Below are 15,924 nucleotides of genomic sequence, written 5' to 3' on the forward strand. Positions count from 1 at the left end.
GCTCAGTAATAACTCTTCTGATGTATTGATCCTCTTGTTGTCAAATGATAGAATAAGCTGCGAGCATTTAATACTGTAAGGGATGCACTCTAATAGTTTGCTAGCCCTGTGCTTGTCTGCTATTGCACAAGACTGATGGGAAAAGCTTGTCGTTCAGGACCAGCACTTTAAATGGCCCTACACACTGAGGTGTGAGTGACAGCATTAAGTCTTAGATCCAGAACATCAATACACTGGTTTTTAGTCTTAGAAAGTCTTAGGTAGAAGGTTTATATTGAAACTCCTGTTTTTGAGTAGGAGCAGTCTTTTTAGATACTTGTTCTTTGTTACTTTAACCAAATACCTTTTGTCAATGAATAATTAATCATTTTCACCCTCCTATAAAACTTTTAGAGAAGACAGTCATTTCTGTCCTTTGGAGTACTCCTATAAAACTGGGTTAAGCATAGCAGAAGGTGCAAAATTGTAGCCCCAAAATTTCTGAACTGTTTTATGTCTAATGGAAGCTTTGTCTTTTGACCGTGGGGTTATGAGTTTAAAAAAAAAAGTAGCTTCAGTAACTTGCTTGACTAATTAATTTCAATACTTAAATTGATTTCGATAAGCATGGAAGTTAAATTGTTTTCTTAAGTGAATTGTCTACAAGACCAAGTTCATGGCACTTGAAGCTACAAAATGCCTTCATTGCCTGTGAACGTGCAACAATGAACTGTGTGCTGAACCATCTCCAAAATTTTCTGTTGCAACAGGGAGCTGTTTAAAGCAAGGCACAGGATATGCTAAGTGTTGCAATTCCTCTGAGGGTTTGGGTTTTTAGTTAAGGCTGAAGGTATGGCTTTTTCACATCAGATTCTGGGCTCAGGCTTTCTCCTGAGTTCTGAATTAAGCAGAGTTCAGTTCAAGCACAGCTTAGAAGAGGGAAGGAAAGGGTGCAACAAAACTGTTCTTCCCCTAAACTGCATAAACTTGTTTGGGTGGAAGCTCAGCAGTTTAGATGCATCACTAGCAGTGCTTCTGCTGCTGCCCACACATTTTTTGTGCACTTCACTGTGATCCATCCACTGTATTATTAAATCTCAGGATTCAGCGCTCTAAAGTGTGCGGCCTGAGGACAGGAATCAAGAAATAGCTTTCTTGTGCTTGATTTGGTCTGAAGAATCTTGCATTCCTGTTTGTAGAGTGACCTAACCTGATTAGGGGGGGCTGAGGCTGTATTCAGCAGAATTGTGTCTTTTGGGAACTTGGTATGGTTTTCAAATGAGCTATATATGTGAATTGCTTAGAACTGAGGAGAAAATTGTTTGTATTAAAAGTAGGGGGCTGGTCTTTTCAATTTTCATCTGTTGTTAGAAGTGTAGCATACATCTTTGAAAACTGGCTGCAGCTGCTTTCACTGAAGTGTTTGTTTAGGTATACTTGGTGTGCTCACACCTGGACTGGATTTGGTTACCCAGCAATGACTGGGCATAAATTTTTGACCTTACTGTTTAGGCTGGGGTAGTATTAAGTATGTATAGAAGCATCTATAAGAACTACCTGGGTGGCAAAGCATGTTCCAGAGTAGATGACCAATGAGTGTGTTAAGACAGCAGTATAGGACTTAGGTGCTACAGAAGCCAAGGCCTGTTTCAGTACCTTGTTTTCAAACTCTTTTGTTTTAATGTGAACTTCAGCACTTAGGATTCATTCTCCTTCAGCCAAAGCTGATGTCTGCTTTTCAGTAGGAGTTTGAGGCTGTCTGACGATTAAGCCTCAGCCTTTGTTAAAGAATTTTCAAACGTGGGTTTCACTAGGTTTGCTTTATTAACAACTCGGAGTTGGGCCACCACCACGGTTAATGGCGAAGGACAACTCAAACACCTTCTATATATACGATTTTACAAAATAGTATGCAATTGATGATTTGTCAAGAGAAGTTCTTGGTGGTCGTCCACGACCTCTCAGTTCTCTATTCTCCACTGGTTTCAAAAGTCCAATACATTTTCCTGTCTCAACTGATTCTTATTGTCTCATCTTGGTTCTTCTGAAGTTGGTGGTCGTAGGCAGGTGTCCAGTCACCATAGTCACTTACCTTCTTACACGTCAGAGATCACCTTTGAATTTCTGAGAATCACTCAGGCTGTTTTAGTAATTCATCTTACTCTAAAGTTAATCACTTACTCTTATCTATTCTTATGTCTTAGGTCTAAGATGTATGATCCTTTTTTTGTTGATTCAGCTTGACTGGGTTCTAAGCCAGCCATGATGAGGGCTATACAAGGGACGAATAAGCAGTTTATGCATATTGTTTTATGAGCACCCGCATTCTATTAATCATATCTAAAACAATCTCTAATTCTTAGTTATATGTCTCATATGAATAGTCTTAGAAACAATGAGGCTTAAGGCCTAATTCCCTTTACAGGCCCTTATAAGGGCAGTTGATGCGGTAGTGAAGTTGGATGTGTCAAAACATTGTGAACAAAATGCAAGGAAAAAGGTGAGAAGTGAAAATTCTGTGGTTAAATCACATATAAAGATGCTTCCTGGTAGTGAATGACAGTGGGCAATAATGCCCTTTGTTTTAAGGAAGTTCACTTCCCAAACAAACAACAACACTGCCCATTTGTGGGTTAGTATGAAATGATGCCAAGAAGAAATCGGGCCACCAACTGTTGTCTAGCAGGTGATAAAAATGATACAAATCCTAAGGGCAGATTCTTCTTCTTTCTTGGATGCACATGCCTACAGCTGTGGACAAAAGTGTGATCCCAGCTTCTGAAAAGTACTTTTCTGATCTGTGTGTGAGTTCCTATTCTGGTCAATGTTTGCTGCTGCTGATACAGTTGTTTTGAGATTTGTCTGAATCTTGGCTATTTATTTAATCTAACTTTAAACTTTCTTTCCAGTTCTAAGAAATGGGATGTGGCAGAACATTATGTGGAAAGAGGTAAATAAAATTGGGGTGGGCGGGAGTGGAAGAGGGTGTTCAAGAATTACTCTTGCCAAAATAAATTCAGAGGCCTAGAATTAATGTATGCTATGTGAGAATTCCCTGTGACTTGGGGTGGGAGGGATCCTTTCTGTTGCAATAGTGAAAATTGCCCTGAGCAAGGCACCTGAGTACCCATCTTTAAATCCTAGTACTATGCTTCAGTCAAACGCTTATGAACTGTTCTAAGTGTTTTTGCTTGGACAGTTAATAGGCTCCAGGGTGTAAAGGGTATTTTTAGTCCACATCTAGAAGAGTAACTTTCACTGCAATGCTGTACCTCACCTGAAAGTCAAACAGAGACTTATTTTGCTTCTTGTGCTAAAAAGTACTTGGGTTTTGAGGCTAGTTAGTAAGCTGTTTTCTCAAGTAAGGAACACAAGCCCTGCTGCTTCCTCAGGCACTTGGGACCCATGTTCTGGGAAGCCCTGTGCGAGGATGTGGTGAGCTTTATTTCTAGAACTTGCTGAAATCCCTCAGGATGTATTGATCTAATCATGGCTCTTAATGCCTTTTTAATGACAAAATTAGCCCTGTTACCTAATAAATGAGGGAAAAAGTACACCCTTTTAAAACCTCTGGGAAATGAGACCTGCTTCAAGAGACCTAAAAGCAATCCTACTCAAATGTTAGGCTATAGTAGAAACTACAGATTGCCAGGGATTCTTATGGTTAATGCTGATGCCTGTTCATGCTGTTCCATGTCCTATTTGAATTGAAAGATATTTAAAGCTGAGCCTGGTATCTGGTTTCCTTACACCCTTAAGCAGTTCTTGAATTGGCCTGTGTCCGCATCTGCATATTGTCCAGGCTCGCATTTATTGTTAGGGAATAACAGTTCTGTATTATCTACCTTGTTTACTTTAAGGCAGACTTCTGATCTTTGTCTTGAAATTGGTAGGGAATTTGTCTTCAGTGGGATCAGAGTAAGACTAATGAATCTGCCTGTTCAAACATGCCATCTGTTTCAATTTTTATAAATTAATGTGTTAAAAATATTTCAAGCCCATTTCAGACTCTTAAGCAGTGCATTGGCGCTAAGCAGCCTGATAATCATCAGGCAAGCCTGGCTTACTGTGTTGAGAGTGCTATTTGGTCCATCTTAGAATGGAAAGTCCCATGCATGTGTGACTCCCATTAAATGTGCCAGAAGCTCTTAGGTCTCCTGTGTTCCAGAAAACAGGACTTGGCACATCTCAAGTGACTATAGGTCAGGGAAGAACTGGTTGATACTATCTATCTGTAGTAGATACTGTAGAGACAATACTTCTTGCTAATGACTACTACAAGCGGTGCATCTAAAGAGGGCTAAGAAAAAATGATAGTGCTGACTGGATAGGTAAGTAGTATGGAGAAGGAATAGGAGAAACTCTTGATACTTGAGGGAAGGTAAATTTTAAGATGGCTTTTGTACTAGGAAAAAAAAAATCTTTCTGTAGGTTTAATAAAGGAAAAAAACCCTCAAGTTTGGTTAGTGGCAGGATTATAGAAACCAAGTAATCTTTACTAAATATAAGCCACCGACGTTCACACTTTGCCACGGTGTGTATCTATTTTTTTCTATAGAGAACTGTTTACTTTGCATTCAAAAAAGGGAATACTTTGATACTTCCAAACTTGCAGTGAAAAGTACTCTGACTTTCAGAAGCACTGTCTGTAGCTGTTCTGTGCATGATGCTGTTCTTTTGACTGGGTGAAACAAAATAACAAACTAACATTCTAGACAAGCGAACTGTTTGTTTTTCTTTTCCATGCTACTGTACTCCTGCCCCTGACTGAACAGGTAGCAGTAGGCGATATTGTGAAGGTCACCAATGGGCAACATCTTCCAGCAGACATGATCATTATATCTTCCAGGTATCCTGAATGGGTGTGGAAGTGATGTGTCTGATGAACTGAGGTGCAGAGGACTTGAAACTCTGTATTTGCTATTAACAGAAACAGACATCAGATGGCACTAATTCTTCTCCACATTTAAAATAAAATTTCAGCAATGTCAAAACAGTGCTTTAGTAGGCAATGATTCATAGATCAATGTAGATAGGTTCTTAAGAAAGAAGGCTTCTTTAAAGACTTCATAGTATTATGTACCTGTAATTCACAAAGTGTATCCCTGAGTTTGTTGGAAGACTGAAGGTCTATTACACAAGTTTCATACATTCAGTTGCTCTTGCTGCTTTCTGAGGATCCCTCCATTTAATTAAGGAAGCTTAAGTTTTTTTCCAATTAATTCCACTGAGTTTCCAGCATATTTTCCTGCCTCTCAGAAAAGATTTCTCTTTCAAACAGTAATTCTAAAAGGCTAGCCCAGCTGGCATCTAATAAGTAGCCTGAAAAATAGCTTTTGGGCTTCATTTGTTTACTCCTTGTCTTTGATACAGCACACGTATAGCCCATCCCTAGCATTGTAGCAGCAGTGAACTGTTGAGCCCTCCTCATTTTGGTTTGTGAAATACAGGACAGTTTCTTTATACTGGCAAACAAAGCTTGGTTGTTAGTTCCTGAAAGCATTTGAGTGGCACTTGGCTGCTGATCTAGATTCTATATTGTGTTGAACAACTTCAGGCCAAATCAAGACCACTGTCCACTTAGATGAGATTGAAACAAGAGACAATAGCGCAGTTCCTGTTGTTGAACATGCTTTTTTCTAATAGCCAAACCTTATGACATCTTGCTCTTCTCCATAATTTCCTTCTGTCTGCATGCTTTTCAACAGTGACTGCAGGTTGCTCTGGTCTCCAGGTTACAGTTCTCTTAGATGACCCAACTTCTGAGGGAACTTGTTTTCTAAGCTGCTGCATTATATGCTCCATCATCCTTGTCTGTGCCGTTCCTGGGAGGTTTCATTTTTTTGAAAGCTGTATAGGGAAGCTCAGTCTTTTTGAACTGTCATGGATTAAGGATAGAGGTATCTTCATTCCGTGGTATACGATATTGTTTGGTTTTGGTTTTGGTTTTTTTAAACGAACCCCAAATTTTAAATAAGCAGTTGTCAACCTTAATATGCAGTTAGCTAGGCTACACTTGAACATCAATAACTTGCTGTTTTAGCACTGAGAAATATTTGTTCTACTTGAGAACTTCTCTAATGTATTATACTAAATACCTTCTGATTTATTTCTTAACTTTCTTTATTTCTGCATGGGTCAGCTTTTTGTTATACATTACTCTACTAACCTTCTGTCACTGATAATCGCATAACTGGAGAATTTAACCCCAAGTATGTTGATTTGGGAGAAGCTTTGCTTGAATTAAATAGCAATTTCTATGGCAGTTCTGCTTTACAATTGGTATTATTCCCATGATTCTTTTAAATTACAATACTAAGTGTCCTCAGTTCACCAGAAGGCTTTGCATGCTCTGAAGGGGTGGGGTCTTTTGCTTGTATGTGTTAATTTTCTGTGTCTGAGCTGACTGTCAGAGGTGAAACAGTTGTTTTTATCTTGAGTCTTTTTTTCCCCTCATAGAAGAAAAGTGACATCAAATGAATTTTACAGAGAGAATAAATATACATGAATGACAAGGTATTTGAATCAAAGTGCGACTTTATATGGAAACACTTCCACGTTTCTGTGGAAACGAGAGGAATTGTATTGCAAGAGGTCTCCCTCCCAAGTTAACCACTTCAGTTGTAGTAGATGAACTATTTGTGACAGAAGTAAAATAGGAATCAAGCTGGACTTAATCTGTGTCTTTCTCGGGTTCAGAATTCAGATTGCCCATGTAGGAGACGACAAAGAGCAAACTCTGAACCTTCTTTTTTTTTTTTTTTTTTTAAGAAAAATTCTCTGGAGAGCGAAGTCTAGCTTCTTACTGTGTTACAAATGTACCTGTCTGTTTATTAACAATTTTTGTCCTAAGGAGCCTTTATTCCTGACTCTTCTGCTGGTTAAGTACATTTGCTGTTAAAGCAGTTGGTTACGTTGAAAAGAAGTAGCAACATCTCAAGAATACCAAAAGTGATATGCTGAAGAAGCACTTGTTTGAGTCCAGATGGGAAACTGCTACTCCATAGTAGCCTGAGAAGACAGTCAGGAAAAAATAGTTTTGGTGGTGCCTTACAGAGGTTTTAAATCTTAAGGGGCATGTTAGGAAAAGATCTATGATGAAGTACCTTTCCTTATCACAGGTGCTACTCATGCAGAGCTCCTCCATGGTAGATGTAGATAAGAGCTTGACTAAGGGAAAACTTAGTTCTGTGAGGAAGTTTGGGTGGTTGGTTGTTTGTTTTTTTGCCCCTGTTGTCAGGGGCAGAAGGATCTCTGGAAGATGCGGATCATAGCCCTCAGTTTCAATCTTATTGTACTTTTTTGTGATTCTTAAAAAACCCAACTGATTAGCAGTGACTTCAGATGTAACTCCCCAAGTCCGTCAACTTCAGGGTGATATTGTGGCCATGACCCTTTGTGTGTGCAGTTTGTCAACAGAACTCAATAGCAGAGAACACTACCCTCTTCATCCAAGCACATCCCCATTCTACACTGTTCAATATGTAGTATTTTATCTATAGCTCTTGACATCTGAAGCAATTTTATGGATCACAACATAAAATAGTCCACTTCAGGCATCTAAGCTTATCATGACCTGTTAAATTCTTATTAACCTTCTGATTTAGACTTGACTTTTTTTCTCCAGTTTCCTGTATGAAAGTGTTCATATCTAAAGACATCCCTGGAAAATGTGTACTTTAAGCTGGCTCTTTCATGGTCACATACCACCAATATGGATTTTTGTCTTCTGCAGTGTATTGAAGAAGTGTATTGTGGACCATTGTACTGCAAAAGTAGCATACAAAAAGTACTGAGTTTTAATATTGAAAATCTTACGCTCCTTACAGTGAACCGCAAGCCATGTGCTATATTGAAACAGCTAATCTTGACGGGGAGACGAATCTTAAAATACGACAGGTAAAACAAACTGAATTTCACCTTTTTTTTTTTTTTTCCCCCATTTAGGTGTCTAATATTAGCTACAAAGCAGAGTCTAGCTTGCATGACAACAACACAAGTACTGTTTTTTAAAGAAAACAAAGCATATCTCTTTCCAGGGGACTGTAAGGTACTTTTTCAACAGATAAAAACCTAAGCAATAATGCTTCATGTGCAAGTGTAAGGAACTAATCTGGAGGAAGCCTACAAAGGCAAATAAAGCAGACCTTGGCAGTGTTTTGCTGAAAGTCCAGTAAGTGGAACTGGAAATGGTATATTAAAAAAAAAAAAAATTAAAAAAATCAGCTGTGCTTGTGATGAGTTGCAGTTTTTGCTGTCACAAGTGCCAATCTGTCTGCTTCTGCCTCTCGAGTGCTGAAAAGGACCTTTTATATGTTTAAATGAATTTGTTCTCTCTTTGTGGTTAGTAGAATTTATTTGGATCTTTCTAGTTTTGTTGAAGAAATACTGTCAATTATGATGTTTAGAAATAATTTAGAATACTTGCCTCCTTTCATTACAAAAAAATGAATTTGGATTAGGATTTTGACATGCAGATTATTTGTTTTTAAGAAGCTGTACATTAGCTGCTTGTTTACTACCGTTGTAGAAATGTGATTTACTGTTGGATCAGCCCAATAGATCAGATCTTGAGTTCCTGTCAGATTTTGCTCGCTTCAGAACACTTGCTTAAAATGCACAAATAAGGTTGTGGAGACTTTCAAGGTCTTGTTCTGGCTTGCAGTGCTGCAGTCAAAATCTGGCAAAAGAAACACTAAATGGATCCCTCTTAAAGTGGAGGTTTCATAGATGAAAAGCAATTGAGTGTTGCATGTGCACTGTGAGATGGAGTAGCAATGCACTAGTTAGAGTTGCATGATGGGTTGATAATTAACCTTGAGTAGGATCAGAGCATAATGGCTGCAGTGACCCAAGAGAGACCACACTTAGGAGTGACTATATTTGGCAGCAGTAACACATCAGCGAGATATACTTTGAGAGAGAAGCCAGGCCTGTTTGTACTGCTTGTCTCCTACTTCCTTCCTCCTGCACATGTGCAACTTCGTCCTTTATGGATGGGACTTTCCTCTTGGTTACCGAGGGATCATATAGGTAATATAACTTTCTTGTGTAGAGGGATTTAAACCAATCCTATATAAGCAGGTTCATATGTGTCCGTAATGAATCTTCCCTGCAGGGTAAGGTTATTGAATACCTGTTTAAAAACAAACAAACAAAACAAAAAGCCGCCAACAAATCCAACAGAAAACACCCACATGTTTAATTACATTTGATATCTTAGATGTTGGCAGAACACACCATTTTCTGAGGTTGCCTTCTAATAAAAAATTTTTGACAAGAGTCTACTTTGGGTTGATTTCTGCAGGGATTGTCTCAAACTGCTAGTCTCCAGTCAAGAGAAGAATTGATGAAAGTTTCTGGAAGGATAGAATGTGAAGGACCCAACCGTCATCTTTACGACTTCACTGGAAACTTGCGCTTAGATGGTCAAAGGTATTGACTTGACAACAAAGCCATAAATTCATTAGGTTAGGAAAAAAGCTTCCTGTGTGCTTTTAGTCTGCAACACTGAGCACGTGGATGTTTTTGCTTGGGAAGAGGAGGGTAATAACAGTTGTTAGAGCATCTGCCAGTATAAGATAACATAGTTCTGTCTTCCTATGGAGTCATCTGCTTGTTATGGGAGAGTTAACTTCTTTGGAATTGTAGTAGTCTTTTTTCAAAAGTAACATCTAAAGAGAAGGAAGAGTGGGGGGAATGATTGGGGTTTTCAGGGTCTTCTTGTTACAGGAGTTACACAGAAGAAATGGGAAACCGTTCTCTTTCAACTAGAGCCAAAGGCTGCACCAAGTGCAGAGCTATAGAGAAAAATGATCCCAGAATCAGGAGTGTTTATCAGTGTGACTTTGATCTATTGCAACTCCTGAAAGAAAAAACTTGGTTTTAGTACTTGAATTGACAGGTCGTTAGGAACACACAGGTTTCATCTGGCTGTACCTGTTTCCTGCACAAAAACTGTATTCCTTGGGCAACGCAGCTGAATTGTGACAGATGCAAGAATAGTAGATCACCACTGGCATCCCACTTGAAAATCACACGGGTAGTACAGTTTTCCCGAAACACTTGTTTAATGGCATATGGGAGGTTATAGTGTGCTTGGAATGGATGATCTGTTTGCAGGCGTGATGCTTCTCTGTCCTTAATGTGAGAGAGAACATATTAGCCAAGGTGAAGTGCAGAGCAGGCTTATGGCTACCACATAAGTTCTCAAGTTTTGGGTAACTAGAGCAGCTCCCTTGTATCACCTTCATCCTACTGTGCTTTAGTAGGGAGTAGACTTGCACAGGTTTCAGTGGTCTCTTGAGTTGTGTGGACAATGTAAGTTCATTATATTACTTTCCTCCTTTTGTGGTTTGTTGTTTTGGGGTTTTTTTGAGGGGTGAGTAAGGCTGAAAGGAGAGCTACTTTACTAAAGCGTTATCAAGAATTGAGATATATATATATATATATATATGTATATTTTTTGCTTTGCAGCCCAGTTCCTGTTGGTCCAGACCAGATCTTGCTAAGAGGTGCACAACTGAGAAACACTCAATGGGTCTTGGGTATTGTTGTTTATACAGGACATGATACAAAACTCATGCAGGTAAAGTTTTTAAGGAGGTCTAGAGCATGTTCCGATAAAGCTGGTCATTTTTCCTGTATTTTACTCATCTTTTGGATTTGAGTTTATGAAATAGTTTGATTCATTGTAGCTGTTTTAGACCTGAAGGCTTTGAGGAATGTAAGGATACTGTTGTACTTGAGATTGCATATCCACATGTGTAAATACTTATTGAGGTATTTATCTCAAAACACTTCAATGTGTAAGCAAAACTAACTGTATTTTATCTTAATTTATCTGGTGGCTGGACAAACCTTAAAACTGAGGTTTAGCAGCTGAGGAGATAGTAATGACCACCTACAACTTTAGCACTTGGAGATAATTAGGTTAAGACTGCAGTCTCTGTATTGCCTTAATGGCAGGGAGTGTCTGGAGAGGCCGGCAACGTGTATGTTTTTCTCACTTTTGGTCTCATTGGGATGGGTAGCCAGGAGATGAGCATACTAGGTCTTTAAAACTCTGATCTCCTATCAGTTTTGGAGTCATTAGAAGTATTCGCTGCTATTACTACATTGTTGAGCTTTGTATACCATATTGAGCTAAATAGAGTTGAAGTAGCAAGTTCTATAATGGATTCTAAAAAGAAAGACTGAGTTTGCCTCTGCAATTTTCTCTTGTATAAGCCATTGCTAGACACTTTTTTTTCTGCTGCTGTTCAGAATTCAACCAAAGCGCCTCTGAAGAGATCAAATGTGGAGAAAGTGACCAACATGCAGATCCTGGTTTTGTTCTGTATTCTCCTGGTGATGGCCCTTGTGAGTTCTGTAGGTGCCTTATTATGGAACAGAACACATGGCGAAGTTGTCTGGTACCTTGGCTCCAACAGTGAGTATGCAGGCAGCGTACTAGGGATGTATCAGACTGTAGGGCCAGCCAGGCCCTTAGCTTTGCTAAATGAATGAATAAAACAAGAAACAATCACAAGAAACAAAGCCTGTTGCTTTTTGGTAGCCCAATTTTTTTTATTTTTTTTTTTTGAGAATGGGCTTGCAAAGTTAAACTTGCCAGGGAGGCTTCTGTTAATAAAACCTTCTAAAGGTTAGGTAAATATCACAGGGCTACCATCCAGGGAGCAGGGTGGAAACAGAAGAGGGGCAAGAGTTATTCTTGGATATTTGGTGTTCTTTCAGCTCTGTGGAGATACCATGCATGAATTTATTTTCAGAGCAGGTTGTGTACTGCTGCCTTACATATCATGTCTTGACTGTACCTGACTGCAGGATAGTAGGGATCAGTTTGATGCTGACTTCAACTTTACTTTCATGTATAGAAGCAAAGGATTTCTTGAGCTGTTTTTCAGTCAGAAATGTTGATCTGCTCTTGTTATAGAGAAAACTGTGAAATGCTAAATGTTGCGACTTTGTGTTTATTGGATAAAGTTTCAGTCTTTGGCTTCTGACTTCTGTTATTTTTAATGAGAAAACTGATCTCTTAGTGTGCTTATTAAAGGGTTTTATTTGATTTCTTTCATACTCCTTGAATTTATTAGTTCAGGTATCTAAGATGGGTCTTATGCAAACACTTAAGGATGAAGTAAATTGCTCTCCAGTATATTTCTGACTTGAGGGGGTTACATTAGTTAGCTATAAAATGTGTTGTTACAAATATCTTGAGATGCAGATCTGAAAACGATTCTCTCAAACTGCAAATGGTCTTTCTGTTGGTGATCGCAAAACAGATGGCAAAGGGTGTCTTCTGCAGTTAAAGAACTGCAATTGTGATAGTAATGAAAAAAATGCCTGCAGGAAGAGCTTAGAAGCGCTTTATTGACGCTTAATTTTTGGTAGTTGTAATGTCTTCTAGTATCAGTATCAGCAACTTTCAAAGTTTCTTCCCTACCCTGCCCCTTGCTTTTTAACGAGGAAGCTTAAATTGGTGTCTTCCAATGATGGAAGTAATATTGGAAAAGATGAATGGAAGAAACTCTTGAACTTGTGCTAATATAAAACAGGTGCAACGTGTAATAAATGAGGATGATACAGTAGTCTGTATAGATGCTTTCTTGTAAATTGAACACAAAATTTCTGTCACTTCTGTTAACTGCCACACATGGGAAAGACACTTTTTCAGGCTAGGCAGGTAGATGTTAAATTTTTGTTAAATATCTAATTTCTATAAAGATTGTATTGGAAACACCTTTTCCAATATCAAGTGTGCTTCTATTCTTTCTGTAAACTGATCAAAGATATGGAATTAATGTGTGCCCAAACTTGGAGGTGCTTGGGTGTTACGGAGGTGTTTCGTTTCCTCTCGGAGGGGGTCTAGTGCCACACAGGGTCAAAACTTCAAGTCTTGCTCCGATCTTCATTAGGCTTCAGCAACTTTCTCTGGCTTTTCTGTCTTCCTACTTTGTTCCCCTGCCTTCTTACTATTTATTTGTAATGCTGAAAACCCCATAGTTGTGGGCTGTGACCCCATTGTGCTGGGTGGTGTGCATGCTGACTGAAGTGTCTCCCTAAGCTTTGAGGCAAGTGAACAGACACATGCGGAGACTTTGGATGTGAAGAGAGGCTGTGGGCAGCACCACGAACAGGAGCCTTCATCCCATGTCTCTGCTGAGGCTTGTCCATTCCTGCCTGCTGTCTGTAAATGATTCCCCTTCCCTTTAGGACCAGTTGTGCTGGCAGATTTACTTGGACAACTTGCCCATTGTCACCATTAATAATAGCTCTTCTGCTTAAGCAGGATGCCTTAGTTCATTTACTAGGTGCTTGTTTAACAGTCAACTTGTTCTCTTAGATTTCTTTAGTGTGAGTTAACTTCTCAATTCTGCCAGTACTGGCAGTTTTTACAACAAATTTTAGTCTTCATTTTTCGTTTTCTAACTCCCCTGAGACAAGTAGGCACTTTCTGAAAGGTAAAGTTATGTTACTAGTGATATTGGTGGCTCTTAATTGGGGCAGTTGAAACATCAGATAAATCTCTAAATTTGGGTTATAATGTGGAATATCATACTTCTCACCATCTGTTTAGCAAAAATGGTTCAGAAAGTGTTCTGTTCTCAAATATATAGCCTTGCCAATCTTGCCCTTCTTCACCTGGCATAATATGCTGTGTATCCAGGCATGTGTTCTGTGGGTGTTTTATATATGTACTATTGAAATCAATATTAAAAAGCCCCTTACACTAGGCCTCAACACGCTTTGTGATTAGCACTACTAAATCTGATTAGGCCACCTGCAGAAAGATGATTGCCCCTATACTGGTACCGCTCAGACTTCTGCCTCCTGTCTGCTGATGTCTTTATGTCTTTTGGTCCACAGAAATGCTGTCTGTCAACTTTGGATACAATCTGCTGACATTTATAATCTTGTACAACAACCTTATTCCAATCAGTCTTCTGGTGACATTGGAAGTTGTCAAGTTTACTCAGGCTCTTTTTATAAATTGGGTAAGTAACAAGAATAAATGTGTTAATGTCAGTTTTGGAAAGTGACATTAAAAAAAAAAAAAAAAACAAACCACCCTGAAGTCTTTACCAGATTTTCTGATGAATTTTCTGATGCAGCTTCTGGGAAAGGCAGGGAGAAGTTCAGAGGGTTTATTCTGTATTAATTCTGTGTTCCACAGGAAATTAAAAAATTTAGTTCTTGGAAGATCCCTTGTGCAAATGATCACTCTTGTATATTTTAGGCTTTCAGTATAAGAAGGAAGGCTCAGCTCTTTTGGTTGAAGGGGATCTCTCAGCTGACTCATGTTCAGTAAATATCTTTTGTAAACTCTTCAGTACTTCATAGCTTCTCTCTCAGCCACAACAGAGGGAAAGACTAGACTACTTTGGGGCTGTGGGCTTTTGGGGGGGGGGTCTGGTGTGGGTTTTTTGTGTTGTGTGTTGTGTGGGGGTTTTTTTTGTGTTTTTTTTTTTTGTTTTGTTTAATCCTGAGGCTGGCCTCAAGGTCACCTCTGGTATGAATCGTAGTATTTCTGTAAAGAGATGAGTTGGTGGTGCCTCATGCAACAGAACAGTGATCCTTCTGTTCAGGCAAGCTTTGACTTCAAAGTGTGTTTCTCTTTAGTTGTACACCAGAAATACTGTAGTGATGCCTCTTAAGCTGGACAAATACAAGAGGAACACCTTGTCTTCGTATGCATTAGTCCTTGGACTTTTGGTGAAGTTGTAGTGGTTCCTCTAAAATACAAATAAATAAGGTCTAATGTGTCTGTTTTCTGAGCTGCTTACAATGTATTGGAGAGTCTTAGCTTATCTGAGAAACTGTTTTTGTTCATATAGCAGCTGTGTTTTGTTTACTTTCCCAATTAAATCTAGTAATAGAAGGAGTTGATTTCAGAGTCACTTAAATTGTCTCTTCAATCATGGCTGTGGCTAGAGTTAATTGTGTTGTTGTGACTGAAGACCTATGATTAGCATGTCTAATGCCTATTAGAACTTCTTCCTACTGTACTGAATTCTTGAACTAGAGATGAAATGAAGAAAATTATAATTACCTATAATTAAATCTGGCTTTTCTCATGTACATGTAGTATGGAGGTATACTTTGGAAAGGAGGCATGCCTGTTCAGCCTTCGATGCTATGTGTGTCTCAAGCCTTCAGAACCCCCACCAATGGAGTTAAGTTAATCAAGCCAAGCTGGAGCTGACTAAAAGAAGACTGGAGACTTCAGTGTTTAATTTGCATAGCATAGGTATACTTTTCCTCTCATTTCAGGACATAGATATGTATTATCCTGAAACAGATACACCTGCAATGGCCAGAACCTCAAACCTTAATGAGGAACTTGGGCAGGTAAGACAACATGCTCTTAAGTGTCATGTTTGTGAGATGTTCTGGGAGGATGGAAGGTATGAGAGCATGCTGTACAAAACTACTTTATTCTGTTGCTTGGTGTTTTGGGTTAATGTGACAGCATTACTTTCATTAGTCCAAGTATTACAAGTAAATAATGAGAGATCACAGGATTAAATATGAGGTCATAGTTTTAAGTCTGCAAATTGAATCTTTATTTCTTACATTATCACTAAACTGACCTTTTCCTCAAGGGTGTTGGAGAGATGCTATGTGGTTGTGACTCTGTATACCAGCGCAGAATGTACAAGACTAAGTTTGGCTGAAGAGCAGGCCAACAGCCTCAGCCTGTGTTCTTAGTTCTTCATATTTCTGACCACCTCACAGGAAATGCAAGTCAAAAATGCACTTCTATTCCTAATTTAGATTGTGTTCCTTCAAGCATTTCCATTTGCCTTTTAAGTAAAGACAACTGTCTATTAACTTGTAGTTGTTATAAGAGATTTGTTATAAATTCTGCAAATGAGTTCTTTTCAAAATGGAAGGGCTTCCCAAAACAAGGTTACTGGAAAACACAACTTTGTCATTGGAATT

General features: G+C 38.8%; 1 protein-coding gene across 1 annotated transcript in view; it reads left to right on the forward strand.

The window, feature by feature from the left end:
• Positions 1-15,924, forward strand: part of ATP8A2 (ATPase phospholipid transporting 8A2) — a 306,672-nt gene that overhangs the window by 19,047 nt on the left and 271,701 nt on the right. Inside the window, exons 6-13 of the mRNA XM_075050583.1 lie at positions 2,889-2,929; positions 4,755-4,828; positions 7,809-7,878; positions 9,287-9,414; positions 10,456-10,567; positions 11,245-11,410; positions 13,849-13,976; positions 15,253-15,330. Of these exons, the coding sequence (XP_074906684.1) occupies positions 2,889-2,929; positions 4,755-4,828; positions 7,809-7,878; positions 9,287-9,414; positions 10,456-10,567; positions 11,245-11,410; positions 13,849-13,976; positions 15,253-15,330 (797 nt within the window). The remainder of the gene's footprint in view (positions 1-2,888; positions 2,930-4,754; positions 4,829-7,808; positions 7,879-9,286; positions 9,415-10,455; positions 10,568-11,244; positions 11,411-13,848; positions 13,977-15,252; positions 15,331-15,924) is intronic.

This window comes from Buteo buteo, chromosome 18 (assembly GCF_964188355.1).
Source record: "Buteo buteo chromosome 18, bButBut1.hap1.1, whole genome shotgun sequence".
Lineage (NCBI taxonomy): Eukaryota > Metazoa > Chordata > Aves > Accipitriformes > Accipitridae > Buteo > Buteo buteo.